We start from the raw sequence: 21,561 nt of genomic DNA, 5'->3' as shown, positions 1-21,561 counted from the left end.
TCCCACTCTTGGAGTCAAGCCATGCTCCTGCTGGTCTCCTCACATCCCTTTCCATGCTATTCTGCTGAAGCCCCCCCAAAACTATGTGCATGATCCAAGAGTTACTGCCAATACAGGGCAAACTCAATGGCTGTGCGTGTAGCAAACCACTCACATTCAAGAGGTCAGTGAGGATTCCCCACACCACTGAAACAGAGTGGCCAGAAGCCCAGTCCTGGTTCTGTCACTAATCTGCTCTTTGATTTGGGTAAGTGTAGCCACTCTTGAGGTCTGATTTTCATCATCGTTAGCAGGATAGGGAGGGAGATTACACATTACTAAAGTCAGGTTAGCTCTGAAAGTTAAAAGGCAGTTTTGTGGCAAGAGCACAGACTTTGAACCACATCGACCCAAGCTTGTATCCCCACCCTGAGGCAAGTTACCAGTGGTCTCTCCTAGCAGTGAAAAGGCTTGTTCAAGGCTGCACAGTTCAATGCAGCACAACCAGCATTCAAAACCAGCATACAAAGACTCAGCCCAGCTCTTCCCCCTTATGGCTGCTGCTAGTCCCAGGACAATTACCAAGAGCCAGGTTACCGCTTTCTGCACTTTGTCAGCCTGGGTCCAAATTGCTCACCTCCTCCTCAGTCCACAAGCAATTAAAGGTCCTTACCATCCCTCTGAAACTCCAATCATAGAAAAAGAAAAAGAGGAGAGCGATTTGAGAAGACATCTGGTTTTAGGCTCTATGGTCCCAGTTTTAATGTTTTAATGTTACCAAACCTTGATATTTATCTTATCAATGTACTCACACCGATGTTAAATTGACATGTATATACAGAATCATTGCAGCGTTGTTTGTAATAGAGTAAGATTTTAAACCACGATCCATCAATAGGGGACTGTTTAAATAAATCATATTACATTCATACAATGGAATGCCATGCAATTGGAAAAAGAAATAAGGCAGCCCAGTATGTAGCAATATGGAAAGTGCTCAGTGATATATTAAGTGTAGAAAGCAAGAAACAAAACATTGTGCCTAGAGAGTTATGATATACGCGAAGAAGAAAGAATATATGTGTATATATGTTTGTGCTTGTGTATAAAGTATCTTTGGAATGATATGTAAGAACTAGTTAAAGTTTATGCCTATTCATGTAACATCGCATCATTTTCAACTGTTTTAGTTCACGAATAGAGAGAAGGGACGTGGTTGCTCCACTGTAATTCTTCCTTAGCACAGGAAGCAGTGGGAGGGATTTGCAATTGTAGTCCTTGCAGACCTGAGCAGTAGGAAGACCTGGCTGCTGAGTGCTAGGATGACCAGCAGATCTCGGTTTGCCCGTGACTCTCTTGGTTTTAGCACTGAAAGTCCTGAGAAAACTGGGACAGTTGGTCACCCTAGTCCTCATTCTTCTGCTTGAGCCAGCCAGGCTCACTAGTACCAGGGAGGGGATCTCCCAGTAGTGGGATGAGTGGAGCTAGGGCACAGCCCCTGCCTCCACCATCCACAAGGGACAGACACTTAGAGAGTGGCTGGCAGGTACAAACTCTGCCAGCTATTCTCAGCCAATAGACAAGGAAATTGCGGCTCAGAGAGGTTAAGTGATTTGCCCAAGGTCACACAGCTAGAAAAGGCTAAGGCTGGAGCCAATCTGTCTGACTCCTGCTCCATCAACAGGACCTTGGGGAATATAAATCTTTCAGTGAAGCAGTGGGTCTGGACTTTCTTAACACCTAAAGCACCCGGAGTTGCATTTTAACCAAATCAAACATTGTTGCTCTGAATCAACTTTGGCAGGCCTGTGTTAGGCAATGGCTTTCTTCCTGTCACCCCCACCCCCAAAGCAAAGAGAATAGATGTTCCAGGTTTGAGGACTGAAGGAACCATTCCTAGCCAGAAATCTGGCTTCCCCAGCTGTGCTCCTAGTGGAAGTCCGTTTTCATCGGGGGAGTGATAACCTACTCATCCCAACTTGATCCAAGCCTCCCTCCCAAGAGCAGCATGAGGAAGGAAAACCAAAGAGCAGCCAGCTAATAACAGGTAGTGGTGGAGGTCATGATGCTTGCCTACTTTTTGATTGGGTGGAGGTGGAATTCAATTTGGCTGTGTGATAGGGGCTTCTTTTGCTAGGAAAGGGTAGGAGAATCCTCCAAAACTTCAGCCATCAAAAACCTGCTGAGCCATAGAAAAACAGATAGTCAAAGCTTTGGGGATTTTGGAGGAGCACAGGAAAAGGTCACAGAGGCAGCCATACTTGCCCTTTCCCAATTAAGCAGCAGGTGTTAATTATATAGAGGCAACTGGGCCACTTTACATACCCTGTTGAGATATTTTATAGAAGATATTTTATAAAGATGGAGCAAGGGAAATGCTCACCATCGCTGTTGGCAATTAATTTGTATGTGCTGAGTTGTAGAGCGTCAGGGAGAGAGGTCACTGGGGCCAGAGTGCAGGAGTTTCTGGGAATAATGGATTTGGGGATGGGCTTATTAAAGAGGATGCAAAAGGAAACTGGAACAGAGCTTTCCAAAGTCTAGCTTTCTTTGCAAGGGCTGCCACAGTTTATGCAAAGACATTTTGTGTGAATTTTGTAATAGGATATGATTTTAAACCACCTATTACAAAATTACTATTTTGTAATTACAAAATTACTATTATAAAATTACTCAGTACCTCTATCACCTATGCCTCGATAAATCTTGTGCTCTTGGATTTGAATGAAGCCAGTTGATGTCTGTGGTGACTGAACTCAACACCACACTCACTCCCACTACAAAACAGCCAGCCTTGAGAGTTTAAGAGTAGAGGTATCAGTGCTATTTGGGGCTTTTTTTTAAACTTTTTTTTATTTGGGTGAGTGGGGAGGTAATTAGGTTTTTATTTATTTTTATTTATTTAAGTGGAAGTACTGGGGATTGAACCCAGACCTCGTGCATGCTAAGAATGGACTCTACCACTGAGCTATGCCCCCCTCCCCCCTCTATTTGGGTTTTAATGTCAGATAGAATTCTCAGGAAAGACTTGAAGACCTGCTGGCAATATATTCCAGTTTAAGAAGCATTAGGTGGGTTACATGGCGTTTCAGGATGTACAAGGATCCAATGACCCTGCCTAACGTCTTCCTACCTGCAGCCTCACAAATATTGCCATGGGAATGTGGCAGTGTGGACCAAGAGGATTATAGGTGTGCCCCAATTTATGAAATAGCCGTGTGCCTGTAAAGGTGACCATGAGAAAAAAATTTGGAAGAAATCCTATTCTTCATTGCCTTCCAAAATATCATTAGAAATGCATTTTCTGACACACATTATAGCCCCAAGATGTGGCAAAATCTCAAAAATGTCCAACAAACATTGATGATCTTGAGAGTAAAAATTTTAAATAGCTTGAAGATCTCTTGAAAGAAACATACGGGCAAGCCACTTAGGGAAACCAAAGTTCAAGGTGTCCTTCATAGGTCAGAATTGAGTTTGATGCCCTTCATTATCTACTTCAGACAGCTGCTGGGAAGATTCAATAACAAAAGTAAAAGCACTTTATCCATTGCAAAGTGCTGTATATTTGTGAATTCTCCTTATCCTTCTAGTTATTTTTGGACAGTGAGTTTAAAAGAAAAAAAAAAAAAACAGGAGAACGCCCCATCTGGAAATTGGAAGTAACACTCCACATGGTTATGGCAAAGGGTCAGTGAAATGATGTTATCTGCGAGAAACCAGGAACTGGGAAGCACTCTACAAATCCTCTTACAGGATAGACCAGGGCACTTCTGCCAATGCCTCGCTTTGCAAGATGTATCTGTTTGTTTGTTTCTTCCAATTTTTGTCTCCTCTCCTTGTTAAGTTTAGTGGCCCCAAGCAGGTACAGGTTTCTTTGCATGCACGTATTTTACTGATTTGAGGTAACCCATTGATTGAGTGGTGTTTAACTTCTGCTTGTTCAGACTGGCTTCTGGCGGCTGCTTACGGTGTTTTTAAGTAAGCCATGGTTTATTTAGAAACATCTCCCAAAGGGGGACAATGTTTAAAGGGAAAGAATCTACAGAAACTCTACCTTCTCCCAACCCAGATTTGGATATTTGTAGAAGTTCAGAGTTGACAATATAGAGCCTGTGTTTAGAATTTAAGAAACTCTTATATGGCCTTCTAACCTTTCTCCCTACTAGACATCAATCATATAAACATTTATCTGTCCCCAACTTGGTAATCTATACCTCACATGTACAGGCTCCTCACACACAAACTCTGAACTCATAATAATGCAGCCTCCTCTGATGCCAAAAATACCTACCACTCACTCACTTTGTCCTCTAGAAAAAGTGACAGTAATTATAGTTCAGAGATTGCAAACCGGTTGCCTGTGCACTGAGTTTGGCCTCGTACATGTTTTATTTGGCTCCCACAAGCTTTTTATCTGTTTGTTTTTGTTAGTAGTTAATATTTCCTTATTACAAAAATTCGCCCAAATTTTTGCCTGGATCACCAGCTTCTCTTGAAAAATGGAATGAACCAGTAACACCAGTCACCATTCAGTCATGATCACCTAGAACTTCACAGCAACTAGGCTTGGGCTTGCCAGTTCTTCCAGCTATGTTGTTGACTCTTCTATTACCAGGTAGCTTTCTATGGGCACTGAGTAGACAGCCCTACACTTAAAGCTAGTGCCTTCAAAGTGACCAGCTTAATATCGTGGGATGGAGAGGAGATAATTGTGATTTGGCTGGTGTACTCAGTGACAGGACGTGTGAGTGGTTAGCCACCACCTTGATGGAACCAGAAGGTAAACATTTAGGGCAATGTACATTGAAGCCCCTAAGGCTCTTTCAAATGGTTTCCTGAGCTCACATAACTTCATGTTTTTCTACGTGAATTATCAGTCCCTTCCCCTCCACTCCCACTACCCGTATCTTTGAGACACGGAATGTATGTGCAACTTCTTTACCTGCCCTCAAGGACCTAGCAAAAGGTGGAGTCCATAGTAGAAGCTCAGAAACTATGAATGAAGCACTTTATCCAATGATAGATGCATCATGAAGTCTTTCTTTACTTTTCTTGACTGTGACAAATGCTAGGTTCATGGAATGAGAACTGAGGGTTTTGATGATTCACTGTGTCCTCATATTAATAGATTAATTAACTAATTAACTAACTGGTTTGTTGTGTCCTTGGATGGATAACAGGATGCCAGTAATTAGCAGGGTACAAGTAAGGGAAGAAAAGAGAACATTTCTTAAGTACCAGAAAGTGCAATTAAAAAGTGATCATTGAATATCAATATCTTGTGTAACCTATAATGAAAAAGAATATGAAAAGGAATATATGTATGTATATGTATGACTGAAACATGATGCTGTACACCAGAAATTGACACAGCATTGTAAACTGACTATACTTCAATTTAAAAAAAAAGCAATCATTACTAAGGGTTGATGGAAGGAAGTAGCTGGGGAGAAGAGGCTAAATTCTATTTACTTTAGTATGTCAGATCACCAGGGTATGGGAATTTTCTGAAAGAACCAAAAGGTCCAGGATTCTGGGAATCTTCTGGAAAACAAACCCCCCTCCTGGTTTCCTCATTGCCGCTTCACCCTATCAACCTACCCCTGAAAGGAACAGGAGGAGAAGAGAGCTGGGTAGAGTAGCAGAGGCAAGAAAAAGCAGTTGAGGTAAAGGGAGGTTTTAAATTGAAAATGGAAGGAAGGGGAAAATATCCAGCCAAAAAATATAAATGAGTTATTACAAGGAACACCATATGTGACAAAATAAGAACAAGAGAAGCATTTAGTCACTGACAGAGCAGAATAAGTTGGGGAAAGGGTAGAAATAATGAGTGTGGCTTCAGTGGTACATACTTGGAGTAGTGAAAATTTCAAACTTCAGTCTTCAGCAGAAAGGGGTAAATACGATGGCCAAGGTATCATGAAGACTTAGTGTGGAAGAATATATGACATAGAGGTGAGGTCAGGATAGAGAGAAACAAATACCATTATATTGAGAGTGTAAATCGTAGGCCATCTGACCAGAGAAAGGAAAGAGTGATGTAATCACAATGCTTAGACAAGAGTTGTTTTCTCACTGATGACTCAATTTAACAATATAAATGTAATTTCTCACTCTCCACCCCACCCTCCCACTTCCCACAAGATCTTATTGGTCTCTTTCTCTTGACTCCTTGGTGCTAGTCTTTTGTAAACCTCTCAAGGGTGGTGCAACCTTGAAACTCCTATAAGTTATCAAGAGGATTCAGGTAAACTCTGATTGCAATGAACTGACTTTTCAATGGACATACAGAGGTTCTATCCGTTAGTACTAACTTATTGACTAGAGAATTGAAGAGGTAGTGGAATAGATATGTATATATTTGGGAGAATGGGGAGTTGCAAAGGATTGTTTAGACAGTTTCCCAAACTTAAATACCCACTGGAGTCAGATGCCCCATCTGAAGGGAGTAGCTGCTAGTCCATTCCAGCAGATTACTACCATGTGAGGAGATTGGTCCACTGTTACCAGATGTTCTGATTTAAAAAAAAAAAAAAAGAAACGGATTTTTATTTGAAATTTTCTTATTTTTAAATATTATCAACTAATTAAAAACTTTTTTTGCATATATATTCTAATTTATTGACTTTTTTCTTAAAAAGTTTGTTTTTTAACAATATAACATTTTTATTGATTTATAGTCATTTTACAATGTTGTGTCAAATTCCAGTGTTCAGCACAATCTTTCAGTTATACATGAACATATATATATTCATTGTCACATTTTTTTCTCCATGAGCTACCATAAGATCTTGTATATATTTCCCTGTGCTATACAGTATAATCTTGTTTATTCTACAATTTTGAAATCCCGTCTATCCCTTCCCACCCTCCGCCCCCTTGGCAACCACAAGTTTGTATTCTATGTCTATGAGTCTGTTTCTGATTTGTATTTATGCTTTGTTTTTTGTTTGTTTGTTTGTTTTGTTTTTTTTTTTTTAGATTCCACATTTGAGCGATCTCATATGGTATTTTTCTTTCTCTTTCTGGCTTACTTCACTTAGAATGACATTCTCCAGGAGCATCCATGTTGCTGCAAATGGCGTTATGTTGTCGGGTTTTATGGCTGAGTAGTATTCCATTGTATAAATATACCACCACTTCTTTATCCAGTCATCTGGATAAAGATGGACATTTAGGCTGTCTCCATGTCTTGGCTATTGTAAATAGTGCTGCTATGAACATTGAGGTGCAGGTGTCATCCTGAAGTAGGGTTCCTTCTGGATATATGCCCAGGAATGGGATTCCTGGGTCATACAGTTAAGTCTATTCCTAGTCTTTTGAGGAATCTCCATACTATTTTCCACAGTGGCTGCACCAAACTGCATTCCCAGCAGCAGTGTAGGAGGGTCCCCTTTCTCCACAGCCTCTCCAGCATTTGTCATTTGCGGATTTTTGAATGATGGCCATTCTGACTGGTGTGAGGTGATACCTCATTGTAGTTTTGATTTGCATTTCTCTGATGATTAGTGATATTGAGCATTTTTTAATGTGCCTAAAACTTTGAAAAACACTAGGTGGGCCATAGAAACAAATCCACTTCCACAACCACCAAGGGGTGAATTCTAATTTAGATGGTAGATGGAATTCATAATAGAGCCTTGATTTGGTGATTTAAACTAAATCTGTCTCTTGGTCCATTCAGAATGGGTTTGGTGTCAGCTTGGTGGGTATGAGTACTTCTCCCAAATGGTAGTCTTGCATATTGATTTGTATCCTATAAATGTAACTGAGAACCTTCTAAATAGTAAAAATGATAAGTAGACTCTCTGCTTGGTTAGTCCAACAAGTAACTGAAAAATCACTTGGTCAGATTATGAGATGTGGAAAGAAAGTAATCAGAAGGTAGTTCCTTTTTGGTGCCCTTTTTGTGTTCGCCAGATCATGAATCCCTTGAGGGCCATGGAAAAAACTTTGGATTTGGTTTTAAAAGTGGCAGGAAGCTATTGGAGACTTGTGAGCAGGGAAAGGGTGTGATCCAACTTAGTATTCTCAAAGAGACACTCTGAGAAAGCTGACAGGAAAGCTTTGTCCATACCTACAACCTGGAGACTTCTAGAAAACCTGCCTTTCCTGAACGCAGCCTCTTCCCCTACCATTTGTTCTTCCTTAAGAATATATTCTTGCCCCTCCTCCCCTCCTCCCATCGCCAATGGAGATGTTTTCCATGGTTCTCGGGCCATGTATCCTAAGAAACTTAGAGCCTACATCATCCTGAATGTGTTATCCAAGGGTAACCAATGCCTTTTGTGACTGAACTAACTTCCTTGTGTTCTTGCCTGGCCCTCAGATACATGACAGAGATAGAGCCTTCCAGATATTGGATCTTCTCGACTGAGAAAACAAGTGATATGGTCTTGCAAATTGATCTAATTACTCAACACTATGCTTCTATCTTTCAGAAAATACTGAAGGAAGGACCACTGCTGAAGAACTGTAACTCCTTCAAGAGATGGAAGCTTAGATATTTTCTGGTTCGAGGACAAAGGCTCTGCTTTGCACACCATCCTGCGGTAAGAGAATATATATATAGTGTGTGTGTGTGTGCGTGTGTGTGTGTGTACACACATATATATATAAATATATATATATATATATACACACACATATATATATAAATATATATTTTTTTTTCAATTGGGTTAGTGGGTGGATACCAGGAAATGTTTTGTGGTGAGATGGGCCAACAGGTAAAGATATGTTGGTAAGCATTAAGGTGGATAACCCTTATCTGCTTCACTAGAGCCCTATCTAGATCAGATCCATAGACCATATCTTTTCCAGCATAAACCCTTAGTTTTGAATAACCCTGAATTACCTAAGCTTTCCTATAAATCCACACAAAAGTTTTGGGAAGAGTTATGTTTTGGTTTGTTTTTTGTTTGTCACATGATATATCCATAAAAATCATGATGCCAGATAAATCCCATGATGCCAGATAAATCCCAGCATTCAAGCCAAAGAGATCATGGGATCATGACTGCCAAACATGCCTATTAGTATGCCTTTGTGTGTGTGTGTGTGTGTGTGTTTACCTTTTAGTGTCTCTTTGCTTCATTAACCACATGGTTCCTTTTCCCTCTCTCTCTTATACCTTTCCAGTTTGCACGCTTTGAAACAATTGATCTGTCTCAAGTTGCCTTGGCAGAAAGCAGCTGTAGAAACCTTTGCCACAGTTTTTGTGTAAGTAAGATTAGGGATGACTGAATGGGCAGGGGTGGGAGCTAGCTGAGCAGAGGGGTGGCCATACCCAGGTGTTGCCTCTTTGGAGTTCAGATTTCCCAAGTCTCCTTTGATCCCAAAGTGTGTATGGAAATCCACTTAAAGTAGCATCACAAATGAGTGCTAAAGATTATTCATGTGGGGGGAGGGTATAGCTCAGTGGTAGAGTATGGACTTAGCATGCACAAGGTCTAGGGTTCAATCCCCAGAACCTCCATTTTTTTAAAAAAATTTAAAATAAATAAATAAATAAACCTAATTACCTACCCCCCAAAAGAAAAGAAAAAAATTTAAGGAAAAAAATAAAGATTATTCATGTCAATATTTGCTACCAGCCCACCGATGGGGGAAAAAAGTGATAGCCCTGTTCCCTATTACCAGCCTGATATAAAGCTGAGCTGATCTTGGGGTAGGGGGAGTGACTATTGTAAGAATCATAATAGATAAACAAGCTTATACTGTATAGCACAGGGAAATATATACAAGATCTTGTGGTAGTCCACAGTAAAAAAAAATGTGACAATGAATATATGTATGTTCATGTATAACTGAAAAATCGTGCTCTACACTGGAATTTGACACAACATTGTAAAATGAATACAACTCAATAAAAAAATGTTTAAAAAAAGGAATCAATCTTCCTGGTGAAGGTAATTTAAGAGTATCATTGGGAAGCTTTCAAGAGACTGCTAATATGTTGTAGAATATATCAAAATAATCGAGCTACATAATATTCTCTCCTTTGATGAAGTAGATAAGAACCTAAATCCAAAGTGAAAGCTACTCTATGCTGAGATTACTGATGATAGTACCTCAAAGAAAGCAGAGGATTTTCTAGGGAAGTATTCAAAGGCTTGTCACTGCTGATATAAGGCTTTGGTCATTCAAATAAATCCAGACCTGAAAGCTCATTGAAAAATAGCAAGTCCATTGGCCTAGGACTTCTCCTACCCATCTCCTCCCAGAAATGCCTTTTCCCAGCCTCACTGGTGGCTTATGAAGACTAGGGTTACTCTTCAGGCAGGTGGAGGGTGGTACTTAGCAGACTAAATTGCTACAGGCCCAATATACTACTTCCTTGGCTGGTCCACAATCCATTCTTTGAAAGGAGAGCAGTTGGATATAAGAGGAAGACCCTGCTCTCATTTCTCTCTCATTCCATTACACTGACCCAGGATAAAGCTGAGGATTACATTGACCCAGTCCCCAAAAGCTTAACCTTTGGGTGATGAGTATACAAACTAGTGTTTTTGGTCTCCATTAGACAAAGAAATTATAAGGGCTAGGTTTCCTCTTAGCCTAATTAAAACACAGAGGCCCTGTTCATCAGCCCCACACAAGAATGGGTTTGGACGAAAGGAGTGGCTGTTGTCATGGTTCTCACTAGTTCCTGTTGCCATTTAACACAAAATGAAATTGCTTGTTGGTGTGATGAGCTCTAGCTCCAAGATTTGGGGGTGAGGTGGGGCTGGTAGTGAAGGCAAGTAGGACCATTGAAACGATAAGTGATGCTATAGCTATCCATGCTCCCTCCTGCCCCCTGGGAAAAGACAAAGTCCTGATGATGGTCTACCTCTGCTAGACCCTCAGCATGGCTTTCTCATTGCTCCTGATATGGTTCTTGCACCAAGCAGTATTAAGAGAGAGTATGGTAAAATTCTCTCAGGTTGTCCCCGACCATAAGAAAGAAGGAAACTGGATTTTCAGTTTCCTCACTCCATTCTAACTCTCCTCACAAGCAGATAGAGGCACATCCCAATGAAAAATATACCCTTTTACCATTTTCAAGTAGACAGAGCAGCAGTAAGCAAGGAGGATTTTCCAGCAACCTCGTTTGAGTAGCACATGGCTTAGTGTTTAAAAGCATGTGTGCTGGAGCCAAAGAATCTGAATTTTAATTCTGGCTTAGCTTTTTACCTGCTAGGTGGTCCTGGGCAAGTCATTTAACTCTCTTTGCCATGGAAAGATTTCCTGACTATGAAGTGAGAAAAACAATAATGCCCATGTCATGGGGTTGTCATGAAGACTGAAATAAATTATACACAAAAAGTATAATAGAACAGTGCCCAGCATGTAGTAAGTGCCATTAAAATGTTGTTTTTACTATTGTCATCATCATTATAATTTAGGGCAGATATCTAAGGAACTGTGGGTACCTCTGGGAACTTCTGTCTTATATTTAAGAAGTGGCTTGGGTTGTGCGTGGCAGATCTGTCTGGTTTCTTGGAGAGTTCAAAGGCTCTGTTTGGGGACAAAGTTTTGGAGTAAGAACAAGCTTCTAATTTGATTTTTTGTGTAGGTGATCACACCACAACGAAAAGTTACCCTGGCTGCGCCCAACCGGAAAGACATGGAAGAATGGATTAACGTAATAAAAACTGTCCAACAGGGAGAAATTCGTAAGGTAAGAGAAATAGTAGAGGATCCACATGACTCTCAGGGGTAAACATTTAATTGATTATATTAGTTAAGCCACCTTTCAGACAGGGAAATAAGATGGAAGCAGATACCATCTGGTCAGGAATTATGGATGAATATCATTAGGAAACCTGTTTAGACCTATTTATAAATAGGAGTAATTCACTTAGACTCAAACCTTGGTAACTATGTGGTTTAGATACTTTTGTATGCACCCACTTGATATGTAGATATTACTGTATGCTCAGTGGATGAGGCACTCGAGATGTATGTGAGCAGCTAACTTAGATACACTTATGTTAGCATAGGTGCCATCAGCTGTCTTGACTTGGGTCTGCTGAGTGATTACAGTAACAACTAAGGAAACAGACTCATGAAGGAGAAGGAAGCAGACGAAGAAGAAATAACTACTCAGTAGCAAAGCCAGGATTTGGACCTAGGCTTTGTGACCCTAAAGCCTATGTCTTTAACCATTATGCCATTCTGCCTTTCTGTTTACTGTCTACAACAAAGTAAATGCAGAGGTAACAGCAAGGAGCCATCCTCCTCAAAGCTTAGCAAGGTTCCTTTTTTCCTTAGCAATACCAAACCCCTGGCCACCTCTTCCAGCAACAAGTGCTACCAACATTCAAACTCTGGGCTATACCCTCAGCTCACTCTTCTACAAATCTACCACACTTAGAAGTTATGTAAGTTTCAGGAGGGGAGGAATTTTTGTCATTTGTCTACTTAGAGCAGTGTTTGGCATAGGTTGAGGCTCAATAAATATGTATTGAATGAATAAATGAATCTAAGGGTAATCTTGGAGCCAAGGTTTAGAAAGGAAATGATGCATGGTTCATCTTAAAGCAATGTTCTGCTGTGAAGATCTTGGAGATAAAAGGGGGAATGAATCCATCCTTTAAAAGAACCTGATGTCTTAAATAACTAGCAAAGGGTAGAGGATTGTTATAGGCATTTGGGATGGAGCAGTGTAAAATAATGGGTATTAGTGGGTTTTAGAAGTAAAAACACTGCTTCAGAGAAAAACCATCTGTCCTCACTCCCCATGACTTCTCAGGTTTTTGACCACTTAGTTTCCTAACGATACACTCTGCCACTCATGTCTATGAGTACATGGCAAGTTGACTGAACTGGGGACTAGGTATCTCTCCACACACCGTTAACACCTCTTCCAAGTCCACGCTGTGAATACTTAACTGAGAGATTCTTTGCTTAGAATCTGAGGATGGTCTTTATGTAACTTAGCACTCAGCATTTCACTCCTTTGTTACTTTTTTCTTCTTTTCCTAATGGAGAAGTACATCTCATCCCTCCTGCCCATCCTCCCATAAGGTCACTATGGCTTAGTATTAGAGGTGGCCACAAAAAAGTGATTTCCATGCTCCTTTCCTGTGGACCAATCCCTTTTCTTCCCTTGGCTTATCTGTATCCAAATTGAAGGACTTCTTAATTTCACGTTGGCATAAAAGGCCACATAGAATATTTTAAATTTTAATTATTAGTCCAGGAATGCAAAAACTTGTAGAGAAAGCCATCAGAGCATTGATGTGCCTTTCCTGACTCAACTGAATTAAACACCTTCATGTTGACTACCCAGCACAAACTAGAAAGGAAAAAAAAATCTCCCTGTTAACTCTCTTGAAAGAGTTATGTTTCAGGTTATAATCACAACCTCTGTGGAACTCCTCCAGGGGCCTAAATCTATTAAGGAACACTTTTAGCTGGTAGTAAAATATCTTACTACCAGCATCATAGCAATTTGTCTTGCTTGAGGCATAAAGAATTAAATATGATTTCTCTCATATGCACCTTATCTCTAATGGTCACCACCAATGCCTGACAGGGGCTGAAAGATTAATCATGGACTTAATGGTCTATCAAAGTCAGTACAAAGTAATAGAGGAACCTATCAGAAACCAGTCAGTACACATTAAAAAATGAGCCCCAACTAGGTGCCCAGTTTTGTTCCACAGAGAGTTGAAAAGAAGGTGTAGTCTTGGCTCCTGGCCTCAATGAGCTTTTTTAGTTGGGGAGATAAGATATACACACAAAAAAACCAGTTAATGACAGTATTCAAGAGAAATAAGTTTTCAGAGGTGTTACAAGGCAGTGCATGATTGATTGCCAGATGAATGAAACAGACTGTATAGTGGTATGAGAGTTCAGGGGAGGAAGAGATAAGTATGGGCTGGAGTCCTTTGGGAAGAGTTGATAGAGGAGAGATTGGAGACTGACCTTGAAAGATGAATAGGATTTTGTTGGTGGCAGGGGAATAGGGCCAAGGGGAGGTCCCAAGTAGGGGAATTGGCATAAGCAAAAGCTGAGTAACAGAAAATAGAACCTTTTTGGAGTAGAACAGAAGGGGGCTTTATTTAACCAGGAATAGTTTGGGAAAGTGAGTTTAATAAGTATGTCTAAAGATTTATGATTATGGAGGATTATCAATGCCAAGATAAGAGTGGGGAAGAATTTTATTAATCTGTATATATCGATGTATTTACCTTCACCTGTGAGATTTATCCTTTCATATATGTTCTTGTTGCTGTTTAGCATGTTTTCATTTCAATTTGAAGAGCTACCTTAAGAATTTCTTGTAAGGCAGGTCCACTGGTGACAAACTCCCTCAGTTTCTGTTTGTCTTGGAAAGACTTTACCTGTACTTAATTTTAAAGGATAATTTTGCCAGGTATAGTATTCTCAGCTATAAGGTTTTCTTTTTTCTTTTTCTTTCAGTGCTTTGATTACATCATCTCCCTCTTTTTTTTTTTTTTTTTTTTTTGGCCTGCAAGGTTTCTGTTGAGAAAATTGCTTATAATCTTGGGGGTTCCCTTATACATGATGAGCTTATTTTTTCTTGATGCTTTCAAAATTTTCTCTTTGTTCCTGACTTCTGACAATCTGATTATAATGTATCTCAGTGCAGTATCCTTTAGGTGGATATTGTTTGGAGATTTTTGAACTTCAAGAATCTCGATGTCCATTTCCTTCTGAAGATTTAGAAAGTTTTAAACCACTATTTCTTTAAATAGCTTTCTGCCCCTTTCTCTCTCTCTCTCTTTTCCTTCTGGGTCTCCCATAATGTGTATATTGGTTTGCTTTCCTTCATACTTTCATTCTTTTCCTTTCATTCTTTTTTTCTTCTCTAACTAGATAATTTCAAATGACCCATTTCAAATTTCAAATGACCTATTCTTTCTTCTGCTTGATCAAGTCTGCTGTTGAAGCTCTCTTTTGTATTTTTCATTTTATTCATTTTTAAGTGAATTTTTCGACTCCAGAATTTCTGTTTGATTCTTTTTTATGATTTCTATCTTTATGTTGAACTTCTCATTTTGTTCATGAATCGTTTTCCTGGTTTCATTGAGTTGTCCATCTGTGTTCTCTTGTAGGTCACTGAGCTTCTTTAAAACAATTATTTTGAATTCATTTTCAGGGAACTCATAGATCTCTATTTTCTTGAGGTCAGTTACTGGAAAATTATTATAATTCTTTGGTCGTGTCGTGTTTCCTTGATGTGTGTGTGTGTGTGTGTGTGTGTGTGTGTGTTTCTGGTAGCCTTGTGTTGATGTTTGCACATTTGAGGGAGCACTCATCTCTTCAAGACTTAATGGACTGTCTTCAGGGGTAAAGACTTTTACCTATAGGTGGGTGTGACAGTCCCAACTGGATTGGATGTAGTGGCTCCAGCTCCAGTGTGTGCAGCAGCACTTCTGGTCTCAGGGAGGACACAGAGGCATAACTCCTGCAGAGCTCCATAAGCTGAGGTCAGCATTGGGAAAGACTGAAGTGGACTTCAGTGACCAAGTATGTGGGTATCCACAGTGATGTTGCTGGGTCCAGTGCACGGGCACACATGTGTTAGCAGTGGTGCCAGGATCAGGGGGCAAAAACACATTTGTGGTGGCAGTGGTGTTGGTGTCTGGAATGTGAGGACCTGCAGAGTAGCTATGGCACCAAGGTTGGAGCTCAGGGACATCTAAAACAAACCACCTTGGACTGGTGGGCAGGTGCATTCATCATGATAGCCCTAGTGTGTGAGGCATGGGCGTGTGCTGAGCAGCCACAGAACTGGGGTCCAGGGCATGTACATGGTTGCAGGAGTCAGGGTTGTGGCTCTGGCATGGGGGAGCAGGATGCTATGTTATCAGCTTTGGTGAGGGGGTACAGAGGCACTTCTTCAGTGGGGGTGCAGGGGTGGTAATTTCCCTGGGGAGGAGAGTGCTGCAGCAGCTCTTTCTAGTGGGTGGTAACAGCAGCACGGGTTCCAGGCAGTTCCATCAGCTAGGTTCAACATCAATGAAGAATTCAGGGCACCTCCATGGTGAAAGCTGCTTGTGTTCAAAGCATTGATGAGGGCTGCTGGAGCCCTCCTGTCCTCCTACTTTCCTTTTCCCTTGTCTTAGGGGAGGTCAAACCAAAGGGATTCCTCTTGGTCCCAAACTCTGCCAGACTGGGGGATGGGGCAATGAAGGTAAACTGCTTACTACACTTCTATGGGACCATTCTGTCTCTGTGCTCCATAGCATTTCTGCAGCTTCTTTGTTATATTCTTGGGCTCTCTCAGAGCTATTCTAGTTGGCATGTAGTTGGCAAACAAAAATAAATTTGTTGTTTCTGAGGGGGAGAGGAAGAGCATTGGGAATGTCTAGTCTGCCATCCTGTTGATGGCACTATGAAAATTTAATCTTCTATACAATATTCCCAGAAGAAATTGTTTAGTTTGCTTTAAATACTTTCAAAGACAGGGAGCTTTCTACCTCAAGAGACAGCTGATGATATTCTTGAAGCTCACACTGAATGTTCAAAAGTTCTTATAGGCCAAAGATTAGGGGGAAATTTTTCTAAAATTTGGAGCTTTAGGAACATTGAATAGAATCTTTTGCAAGAAACTTAGTTCTACATATTTGGAAGCATTCAAATAAAGGCTATGTGAATTGATCTAAAGATGCTTCAGAATCTAGAATCTGGAGTCTAGATGATTTTATGGTCCATTCCTGTTTTCATGGTCCATGGTTCCATGACAATTCATTAGAAGGAGAGAGCCTTTTAATCTAGTCTTCTAAGCAGCTCCTTATTTCTAATTGTCTCTTTTTTATTCTTTCTTTAAGTCTCCCAGGCTGAAATATTTCACCTGCCAAAGGTGTTTCATTAATGATAAGGGTGCATGAATTACTTTTAACCCTAATGTAAAAGTTAGTAGATAAAAATTTGTTAATGGATGAACAATATTTAAAAAGCAAACTCTGGCCACAGGAACATAAAGTATAAGTGTTAGGGGGGAGTAAAAGTATTTTTGTATACTGTTGTTTAAGTTCTTAACAACTTAAAATAGAAGGTTATAACTACAAGATATTTTAAGCAAGCCTTGAGCTAAACACACACACACGTGCACATACACAAAACACCTATAATAGATACACAAAAGACATAGAGAAGAAAACTAAAGCAAATCACTATTTAAAAAATCATCAAATAACAAAGGAAGACAGCAAGAGTGGAAGAGAGGGTCAAAATAATTGCAAGATATATAAAAAGCAATGATCAAAATGGCAATATTAAGTTCTCACTTATCAATAATTACCATAAATGTAAATGATTTAAGTTCATCAAACAAAAGACATAGAGTAGCTGAATTGATTTTTTAAAAAAGATCAGAAATACCCTGTTTACAAGATTCAGTTTAGAATTAAAGACACCATAGTCTGAAAGTGAAGGGATGGAAAAGATGTTGCATGCAAATGGTAACCAAAAGAAACAAGGGTAGCTATACTTATATCAGACAAAATGCGCTTTAAGTCTAAAACTGTCTCTAGAAACAAAGAAGGGCATTATATAATGATTAAATGGTCAATACAACAGGAAAATATAATAATTATAAATATACATATGCACCCAACATCAGAGAACCTAAATATATAAAGCAAATAATGACAGATTTGAAGGCAGAAATTGACATCAATATAATAATAATGGGGGGCTTCAATACTCCACTTATAATAATGGATAGAATATGCAGACAGAAAATCAATAAAGAAACAGTCAACTTGAATAACAATATTGACCTAACATATACAGCAATTCCCACACAACAGCACCAGAAGACACATTCTTGTCAAGGGTGCATAGAACATTCTCCAGGAAAGATAACATGTTAGGTCACAAAACAAGTTATAACAAATTTAAGAAAATGGAAATCATTTCAAGTATCTCTTCTGACCATAACAGAATGAAATATAAATCAATAATAGCAAGAAAATAGAAAAATTAACAAATACATGAAAACTAAATAATATACCCTTGAACAATCATTAGGTCAAAGAGGAAATCCAAATGGGATTTTAAAAATATCTTCAGAAAAAAAATGAAAACACAACATAACAAAACATAGGGATGCAGCAAAAGTAATTGTAAGAGGGAAGTTCATAGCAATTAACACCTCCATTTAAAAAAAGGATCTTAAATAAACAACCTGACGTCACATATCAGGGAGCTGGAAAACCAACAAAATAAACCCAAAGTTAGCAGAAAGAAGGAAATAATAAATATCAGAGCAGAACTAAATCAAATAGATTTTAAAAATTATAAAAAGTCAACAAAGCTAGAGGTAATTTTTAAAAAATGAATAAAATTGACAAACCCTCAGCTAGAGTAAAGAAAAAAAAGTAGAGAGGACTCAAATAAAGTCAGAAATGAAAGAGAAGACATTACAAAAGATGCCTTAGAAATAAAAAGGAACATAAGGAACTATTATAAACAAACTAGATAACCTAGAAATTGATACATTCCTAGAAACAAACTACTAAAATTGAATCAGAAAGAAATAGAAAGCCTGAACAGACCAATAACTAATAGGGAGATTGAATCAGTAATCAAAAATCTCCCCAGAAAAGAAAAGTCCAGGACCTGATGGCTTCATGTGTGAATTCTACCAAGCATTCAAAGAATTAATACCAATTCTTCTTAAACTCTTCCAGAAAATAAAAAACAAGAGAATACTTCCAAATTAATTTTATAAGGCCAGCATCACTCTGTTACCAAAACCAGGCAATGATACTAAAAGAAAAGAAAGCTGCAGACCAGTATCCCTGATGAACATAGATGCAAAAATCCTTGATAAAATACTAGCAAACTGAATTAAATAGCACATTAAAAGGATTATACACTATAACCAAGAGGAATTTACCCCAGGGGTGCAAAAATGGTTCAATATACATAAATCAAACAATATATAGATTTCAATATATTGAAATCAAACAATATACATAATCAAACATGGTTATCTCAATAGATGGAGAAAAAGCTTTTGACAAAGCTCAGTGCCCATACTTCATTAAACTTCAACAAAATAGGTACAGAAAGATCTTACCTCAACACAATAAAGGTCATATATGAAAAGCATATAGATAACATCATAACTGATGAGAAAAAACTGAAAAGCTTGCCCTCTAAGATCTGGTACAATGCAAAGATGCCTACTCTCACCACTTCTTTTCAACATAGTGCTAGAAACCCTAGCCAGAGCAATTGGGCAAAAAAAGAAATAAAAGGTACTCAAATTAAAAAGGGAGAAACAAAACTGTCTCTGTATACGACATGGTCATATATGTGGAAAAACCTAAAGATGCAATAAAGTTTTTGTTAGAACTAACAAACAAATTCAGTAAAGTTGAAGGATACAAAATCAGCATGCAAAAAGTCTCTTGGGTTTCTATACACAAGCAATGAACTATTCAAAAGAAAAATTAAGAAAATAAGCCCATTCCCAATAGTAAGAAAAAAAAATAAAATACTTAGGAATACACTTAACCAAAGAAGGGAAAGACTTGTACACTGAAAATTACAAAATATTGATGAAGGAAAGTAAAGAAGACATACATAAATGGAGAGACATCCCATGTCCATGGATTAAGAATTAATATTGCTAAAATAGCCATACTACCCAAAGTGATCTACAGATTTAATGCAGTCTCAATCCCAATCCCAATCCCAATGGCATTCCTTACAGAAATAGAAAGAGCAATCCTAGATTTCATATGGAACCACAAACAACCCCAAATAGCCAAAGCAATCTTGAGCAAGAAGAGCAAAGTGGAGACATCACACTTCCTGATATCAACATATATTACAAACCTATAGTAATCAAAACAGTATTTTACTGGCATAAAAAGACATATAGACCAATGGAACAAAATAGACAGCACAAAAAGAAAACCATGCTTCTACAGTCAACTGATTTTGAGAAGGGTTCTAAGAACACAAAATTGGGAATGATAGTCTTCAATAAATGGTGTTGGAAAAATTAGATACTGATACACAGGAGAATGATATTAGACCATTATCTCACACCATATACAGAAATCAACTAAAGCTTCAATGTAAGACCTAGAACTATAAAACTGCTAGAAGAAATCAGAGAAAAGCCTTCTTGACATTGACTGGGGCAATGATTTCTTGGCCATGATACCAAAAGCATAAGCAACAAAAGCAAAAATAAACAAATGGGATTACATCAAATTAAAAGTCTACTGCACAGCAAAGGAAACAATCAACTGAGTGAAAAGGCAACCTAGGAATGGGAGAAAATATTTGCAAACCATATATATCTGACATGGGGTTAATATCCAAAATATATAAGGAACACCTACAACTCAACAGCCAAAAACCCCAAATAATCTGATTTTAAAAGGAGCAAAGGACTTGTATTGACATTTTTCAAAAGAAGACATAAAAATGGCTAAAAAAAAATACTATGGCCAGCCCTTTGTAAACAGTTGTAATAAGTTGGGCCCACATTAGAAAAGGAAAGCTACTGGAAGCTGGTTGAATGCCTGAGAAATAGATAAACAACAAGTTTATACTGGATAGCACAGGGAACTATAATCAATATCTTGTAGTAACCTATAATGAAAAAGAATATGAAGACACGTGGATGTGTGTATATGTATGACTGAAACATACTGTATACTAGAAATTGACACAACATTGTAAACTGACTATAATTCAATAAAAAAATTTTTAATTAAAGAAATGGCTAACAAGTTAAGTGGTCAACATCATTAATCATTAGGGAAATGCAAATCAAAACCAGTGAGATAGTACCTCACCTTTGTTAGAATGGCTATTATCAAAAGTCAAGAGATGAAAAGTGCTGGCAAGGATGTAGAGAAAAGAGAAACCTTGGGCACTTTTGGTGGGAGTATAAATTTGTACAGCCATTATGGAAAGTAGTATTAGGTTTCTCAAAATATTAAAAATATAAACTACCTTTTGGTCCAGCAATTCCACTTCTGGGTATATATCCAAAGGAAATAAAATCAGGATCTCAAAGAGATATCAGCACTCCCATTTTTATTTCAACATTATTCACAATAGCCAAGATATGGAAACAATCTAAATGTTTAATTTAGGATTTAAATTAGTGGATTTATGGATTAAATCAATGGATTAATTGATAAAGAAAATGTGGTATACATGTATACAATGGAATATTGTTCAGCTTTAAAAAAAGAAGGAAATCTTGCCAGTTGCAACAACATGGATGAACCTAGAGGACACTGTGCTAAATTAAATAAGCCAGACACAGACAATACTACATGTTATCATTTATATATGGAATCTAAAACAGTTAAACTCACAGAAGCAGAGAGTAGAATGGTGGTTACCAAGTGCTGAGGATAGGGAGAAATGGGGACATGTTGGTTAAGGGGTACAAAGTGTCAGTTATGCAGGATGAATAAGTTTTGGATATCTAATGTACAATAATGTGACCATAAGTAGCGATCATTTATTTTATACTAAAATTTGCTAAATGGAAAGATTGTAAGTGCTCTCAACACAAAAAGAAAAAAGAAGGAAAGGAAGTAGTAACATTCTGAGGTGGTATGTTAATTAACTGGA

At 38.5% G+C, this 21,561-nt stretch overlaps 1 protein-coding gene across 2 annotated transcripts in view; it reads left to right on the top strand.

Annotated features, from left to right (window-relative positions):
- Positions 1–21,561, top strand: part of DGKK (diacylglycerol kinase kappa) — a 147,786-nt gene that overhangs the window by 41,401 nt on the left and 84,824 nt on the right. For both annotated transcript variants that reach the window (XM_074359278.1, XM_074359277.1), the window contains exons 2-4: positions 8,424–8,534; positions 9,124–9,204; positions 11,543–11,647. In XM_074359278.1, the coding sequence (XP_074215379.1) occupies positions 8,424–8,534; positions 9,124–9,204; positions 11,543–11,647 (297 nt within the window). The remainder of the gene's footprint in view (positions 1–8,423; positions 8,535–9,123; positions 9,205–11,542; positions 11,648–21,561) is intronic.

Source organism: Camelus bactrianus, chromosome X (assembly GCF_048773025.1).
Source record: "Camelus bactrianus isolate YW-2024 breed Bactrian camel chromosome X, ASM4877302v1, whole genome shotgun sequence".
Lineage (NCBI taxonomy): Eukaryota > Metazoa > Chordata > Mammalia > Artiodactyla > Camelidae > Camelus > Camelus bactrianus.
This window is presented reverse-complemented; position numbering and strand designations above follow the sequence as displayed.